Source organism: Dipodomys ordii, unplaced genomic scaffold, assembly GCF_000151885.1.
Source record: "Dipodomys ordii isolate 6190 unplaced genomic scaffold, Dord_2.0 Scaffold199, whole genome shotgun sequence".
Classification (NCBI taxonomy): domain Eukaryota; kingdom Metazoa; phylum Chordata; class Mammalia; order Rodentia; family Heteromyidae; genus Dipodomys; species Dipodomys ordii.
The window spans coordinates 3,733,003-3,740,086 of record NW_012267415.1 but is presented as its reverse complement, the minus strand read 5'-3'; the positions used below and the strand labels follow the sequence as shown (position 1 = coordinate 3,740,086).

The window sequence follows — 7,084 nt, the reverse complement described above, 5'->3', positions numbered from 1 at the left end:
TATAGGTGTCAATCATAAAGACAGAGTAGACCAGAAGCTAGGGCAAGTGTGAACTTCATTCTGAAAGATGAAATAGTTGTCAATTATGACATCAGTGTCAACTGGAGAAGCACCTAGGCCATTACACTGTTGGTCAGAAGTTTCCTGTAACCTTCAGAAGAGCAGCTATTATAAAAATGGGGTTCAGAAGTGTATGGTAAGAAAGAATGTGAATGATAAAAAGTTCATCAATGAAAGGCAGGGGACAAACATAGTAGGCTAGACAGGAGGTGGGTCCAAGGAACGCAGAATGTATATGGGTACATGTATGTTGTATGGGGGCTATGATTCTAAAGAAATAAGATGAAAGCAGAAGAGCAGTCTTACAATGGGGAAGATATGATTCAGGGACAGAGGAGGTAAGACTAGGCTTGTTACGAAAACAGCTGTTGATTCTCTAAGTCATCTATTGTTTCTATGTGACTTTCATGATTGATGTCATAAGAGAATCATATATAAATTAAAACTGTTTTCTGTTGATAAGCTAATTCTCCCAAATATACTCATTGCATCCAAAGCACCACTACCTCAGATCAGACTATGAAGAGACAGTTAAGAGGGGGTCACATTGAAAAAAGTTAGACCCACAGTTCTACATAGCTGATAATGTTATGAGCAGAAAATTTGGAGATAGATTCACATATGACACTACAAAAGTAAAGGCAGAAATCTGGGTAAACTACCATAATCAACAGGGTTCCAAATACTGCCATCAAACAGCCAAAAACTAGGGGAAATACATGCCACAGATCCTTCCTTACAACACATCAGTCAATTTGGTCCCCCAAATTGTGAGATAACAAATTTCTGTTGTTTAAATATCTTATTTTTATGTGATAACAACCATAATAAACTAGTGTTACTAACATATTATTCATTAAAAGCAAAAGGTATGAGAAGCAATAAAAGCTCAAGAACTCATTTATTAGGAAAATGAGTGAGAGACTAAGAGATTATATGGGCACCATTTTCCTCTGCATATCACCCATGATAACCTATTTTCATAGTTTCTTCATAATATAATAAATACCAGAAGAAGAAAGTACTACCAATTATATGTAGTATCCTGGAAAATGCATGGAATATGCACAAGAATCTGATCTTCTATCTTAGAATCATGGTGATATATAAACTATGCAGCAAAACAGAGTAGAAAATACAAGAGTTTTACTTCAATCTTCTTATGTCTATTTAGACTTGTTTTTTTGGCCGTGAGGGGTCTTTACTCCACTCTTGCTATGACTGTGTTCCTTCTGAATATTGAGGAACATGAAATATCTTTTCCTATGTGATGCTAAAATCCAGAAGGAGAAGCTCTTACAGCATAGAAATGACTCCATAGGTATGTAAGTCCATATCCTTCCCCTATTAGCATAGTGAATTCCTTTTTGTTTATACTTGCTAAGTACTTTATTCCAGTATTTTAAATATTTGTCTTTATTTTAGCATTAGCAGAATAATATTTTTCCAGGTGTTCCATTTTAAGGTAGGGAGTAGTGAAGTCACATCCAGGATCAATCATTCATGAAGAAGCAGAGGCAAAAATTGCATTCAAGCCATTTAAGACCAACTTTCTTAACTTCTGGTTTTGCTAATATAGCCATGGTAGGAAGAAGGAAGATGTGGAGTATACTGTGCTTCATTTGAAGTGCAATACTTTTAAAGATAATCTGGGGTCGTTACCATTTCCAACGGGTGACTCTCCAATGCTTCACAAAGATAACAGAATAAGCAAGGAGAGACCATTCAGCTATTAGTAGTTGTTTTCTTTTTTAAGAATATGTTGTTCTGAAACAGATGATAAAATAACGAATCGGATGAAAGAGGCTCATAAAATGCCTGGTACAGACTGTAAGTAATCTTGTTTATGATGTAGTGATGAAGCTATGTTAGGGATGTAATGAAATTGCAAAAGGAAGGTAGGAGTGACTATAAATAAAATATGGATAGTGAATAAGTTATGATCGTGTAAAACATGGTAAAGAGAAACAGCTATCAACTCAGTGGACTGGATCTTGTGACTGCTGGGTTAAAAGTTATGCTTTTGTTCTTTCCTTCACTCTGCCTATGAAACTAGAAGACCAAGTTCCTTCTATGCTTAAGTGTTTTTCTCCTCACATTTCTTTAAGAGACCACAACTCCAGGAATATTTTCTCTGAATAGACACTGTTGCTCAGATCTTGTATTTTCTCGTCATTACCACAAAATATAGCTGGAAAGGCTGACAGGAGCAGAGAAACAAGGCCTGTGTATACTAATGTCTGCAGGGTTGTTTCTTACCCCTTCTATCGATTTGCACACTATCGTGTGTGTGAACTTATACAATTCATTTGCTGTTACATTTTCACTCTTTTAATTGTATCTTTTAATCATGTGTATTTTGGCATATTTACATAGTGTAGATGTCTTTTTGTTCTATCTCTAGAATAGACTACCAAATAATCTAGAGTTATCATTGCTATAAAGCTATACACAATTCTAGAATATTTAAAAATCAACACAGTTCCATATTTAGTAAATAACTGAATGGCCTCATGTGGAAAATTAGTTTCAAGGCCAGCACTTTATTTTCTTTTTGACCTTGAGAAGTGGTTAGACTTTGTGTCTGTACTCACTGACATATAAAATATGAATAACAGTAGCTTGTAGCCATCATAGCAAGAATCTGTATGCTTAAATGATTTTACAGTTATGAAAGCATAGCAGCAACTATAAAGAATACAAACAATGGAGTTGGGCACACAGTGGCTCATAATGCAATCCTAGCTACTCAGGAGGCTGAGATCTGAAGATCTTGGTTTAAAGCCATTCTGGGCATTAAAGTCCATGAGACTTATCTTAGTTGACTACCAAAGAAAAAGGAGCCAGAAATGAAGCTGTAGTTCAAGTGATAAAGCCCTAGACTTGAATGAAAAAAGCTCAAGGACAGTGCCCAAGCCCTGAGTTCAAGCCCCAGGACTAACACACATAGACACACACACACACACACACACACACACACACACACACACTCATGCACACACAAAAGAGAATACCACAAATGTAAACCTCAACTACTTGCTACTGAAAATATTAAGACTGAACTTCAAATAAAAACATATCTCAGTATTCAAAGATTGAGAAAATTATTTTAATCTGGGTCTAAATATGAAGTTTTATAATAGCCTAGGATATGTTAAAACTGTTCTTAGTACATATTAATTTACAACCTACCTTTAATCTTGTTATAAGAATATTTGTTTTACCTTTATGAAAAAAATATTTTTGATTACCTGTAGCTCTGTGAATTTATCTTAACACAGTTCTCAAAATTTTGGGTAGCTGGCTCAGAACATCGAGAACTCCCTTTAAAGGAAAGAGAATGGTGATAGATGAATTAGTAATTTAATTTGGAGTTTTATTATTAAGTCATTAATTGATCTGATAGCTAACACTGGCCATGCTGTAAACACCTTTACTTTCATCACTCAGGAGACTAAGGTGTGGATAGAGTTTAAAGCCAGTCTGAGTTACAATAATTGGATATGTCTCAAAAATGTTTCAAAGCAAAACAGACCTGATTAAACTCCATATATTTGAGGACATGTAACTGAAAGAAAATTTCATATAAAATATAAGACATAAGCACATATATCTTATCTATAAGTCATTTGTATTTTTATTTATAAAAATGACTTAGATACATTTGTTTAAATGAATGTATATATACATTGTATAAATACATTTGTATAAATGACTTAGAGGTACATTTGTATAAATGAATATGTTATAATCAACATTTATCTAAAACATTGGCTATTTCTTAGAGTTACATTGAAAGAGAGTTATGATGTTTTGAGGATGTTGTTTCCTTCCAAATTTAAAATGTTATTAACATTGCATAAGTTACAAATTATCTAATCTTCATAGAAATAAAACTCAATTCATCTTTAAACAACCAAATTATCTAATCTTCATAGAAATAAAACTCAATTCAACTTTAAACAACCAAATTATCTAATCTTCATAGAAATAAAACTCAATTCAACTTTAAACAACATGTACCAGAACATAGTATGCCCTCATTTATGCTGCTGGTGTGTGTGAATTAATTGGGCAGCACAAAGGGCATGAGATATCCATGCTGTAAAATAAATAAATAAACAAATCTAGTCAAACACAGGAAGACCTTGCATTTGTTGTTCTTATTTGTTTTTAGTAGAACCAGAAGAATAGCAGCTACAACAAGAACACCACTATCACCCAAAGGAGACAGAATCATTTAAGGGAGGCAACATAACCATGAGCAGAATTATTCTGACAGTCTGTATCAGGCTCCTGAAACCTGAAAGTGCTATAGTAATAGTATAACATCTTTGAGTTCCTCATTGTAGATGACCAGTTGCTGGCCTGGATATAGGACAAGGCATTTGGAGCTTAGGCTATATTCATACTAAGAAGATTTTTTCCTCCCCTAGTATGGCTCATCTTCACCTACTTTGCTTTTACAGGGCCATAGAACCAGCCCCTGGGGACATGTTCCCCAAGATAGCTCCCCAAGGGAAAAATAATTTGGAAGATTCATCCACCAAGAAGTAGGCATTTGGTATCCAATCTGAACTGTGACAAGACACTTGAGAGTTATGTTTTGCTACAGTGATGTGTGCTCAGTTCATGCAGATGTATTCAATCTATGAGTAAATAGTGCCTATCAGAGCTATTTGCTGGCTGCTTCTAAAAGAGAATATTTAAAATTTTAACATAGAAGAAATGCTATAGTTTTGGCAATGTAATGGATAATACTAATTAATCATATTATGTATTAGATAATTATTCTGAGAAAATGTTATTGTCTTAACATTATATGGCAAATAAAATGCTTGTACACTGGACAAGAATAGCAACCTCAAAGCAGACATTAGAGACTCCTCAGTGAGAGGACCTACCAAATCGATACTGTACATTAATTGGTCTTCCATATAAACGAATTCCATTTAGCAAAGCGATGGCATATGACACTGATTCTGGATGTTTAAAGCAGACAAATCCAAAGGACTTTGGCTTTCCTTCTCTGTCTTTGCATATCGTTACTTTGGTTAGTGGTCCAGCCTATAAGAAACTTAACAATGTTATTTTCTCATAAATCCAAAGATTTTTTTTCTTACAGTCAGATATACTAAGTAAGTTCACTTTTGAAGAAAAAGGAAATCTGTTAGCAATAGGCTTACATAGCTAGGCAAATAATACATCTTGTTCATAAATGTAAATATTTTAAATATAATCTGTCTAACACAAAAATTCATAGAAAAGGAAAATCAAATAGTCCCAAATACAAAAGAAAGACCTTTTTTTTTAGATTTCACAAACCATTTTAGAGAGATTCTAAGAGTGAAGTAATTTGCCTCTACCTGTCTTATCATTTAATGCAAACTGCAATGACAAGTTCAGTGTCAAGCAAGTTATCTTCAAAATCGAGGGCAACATCATGAAACTGAAAATATTGACAAAAGAAGCAAATTTTATCATGTATTTTGATTTAGTAACACTATTTGGCAATAACCTCTCAAAGGAGAAATTTACATAATTAAGACCTTGAAACAGTAAGTATAATTATTTAAGAGTGAAAAATTAAGAAATGCTTTAAATAAGGAAACTTGGAGATATTATTCCATGATACATTCTGAAAAATGGAATAAAATACCATAAATAGAAATGTTTGGATTCTATCAATAGAAAACCTGTTATAAGTAATGGAGAGTAGTAAAGCAATGTGATAACTGTAACTGAGAAAAAAATATAAGACCCCCGCAATCAATCATTATTATAAGAAATGATCACACAATCAAAGGACCTAATGGTGTGTATATTTAAAGATTGTACTTTTTGTAGTATAAATATATAAAATTTGCTTTTAATTTTTAGAGAAGTCCTAATGACCATCCCTAACTAATTCTGTATCTTGGGATCCCCAAATTATTCTATATCTTGGATTCAGTCTTTAACTTTGTATTACCTTCCTGTCCCAGGAACTAGCTGTTCTTTTGGTCCTTACCAAAAAAAGAAAATCTGTTTCTCATACTTCTTTCATGGAGACAGCTTCCTAGAAACTACTCTGTAACAGTACTTCAAACTTAATTTATTTGGAATTAAATTACCATCTTTACTCTCTATATATCTACTTAGTCTTTCTTAGCTAAAAATATAATGATATATTGATTCCTCTCAACTGAAATGGTAGGTAGCAATTTGAAAATAATCAGTATTATTTACTAATAAAAGGAAATGTTTGGTTTTTTTTTTTTTACAATTTTTAGCTTGCTACTAATGATATTTAGTGCATGGAAGCATAAAGAGACAAAATATGTCTAAGTAATTTGGATTTTCATAAAGTTAGACTTGCCGAAGCATTTTAAACACTTCAAGCTCTTAAAAATTTTAATTAATTATTAACCCAACTTTTAGGATTTAAGAAGATTTTTTAAAGAGTCAACATCTTTTAGGTGTATCAATGATTGAGTAATTTTGAAATATTTTAGACTCAAAATGAAGAACAGTTTGGTAACCCCAAATATTCTGGGTTTTGCTGATTTTGCTGATTCTGAGTTTTTTAAAAAAATACTTCACACAATGCATAACTGAAATAAAGGCTGTTGCAAAGATAAGTGTAAAAAAAGAATCCCTTCTACCACTTACTTAATTTTGGAAATTCAGCTCTGCTATTGTCTTTCGTGGAATTTTCCGTGTTGTCTTAGAGGGGAAGTCGCTCTTGATTTCTTTTGATGTTAGCATTATTTTCAATAGCAACAATCTTACTATTAGCAATATTAACAATCTTACTATTAGTAATAGCAGTAGTAAATGGTAACTGCCAGCTGCAGCTGCTTCAGCTGCTTTACAAGGTTAGTTTATCAATTCCTCACAATTGCATCATACTGTAGACACCCATTAGTCATATGATGGTACTGAAACACTGAAATATTCACTTAGGATCAAAGTCATGCTGTTGAACTGACCACAGAAGCCACTTTTCTATATTATGTACTCCTCGGTGTACATTATCCTAATG

General features: G+C 33.1%; 1 protein-coding gene across 1 annotated transcript in view; it reads right to left on the bottom strand.

Moving 5' to 3' along the window:
* Window positions 1–7,084, bottom strand: part of Rbm11 (RNA binding motif protein 11) — a 55,902-nt gene that overhangs the window by 47,974 nt on the left and 844 nt on the right. The window contains exons 2-3 of the mRNA XM_013034884.1: window positions 4,965–5,127; window positions 3,312–3,384 (exon numbers count right to left, since the gene is read on the bottom strand). Coding sequence (XP_012890338.1) covers window positions 3,312–3,384; window positions 4,965–5,127 — 236 coding nt within the window. The remainder of the gene's footprint in view (window positions 1–3,311; window positions 3,385–4,964; window positions 5,128–7,084) is intronic.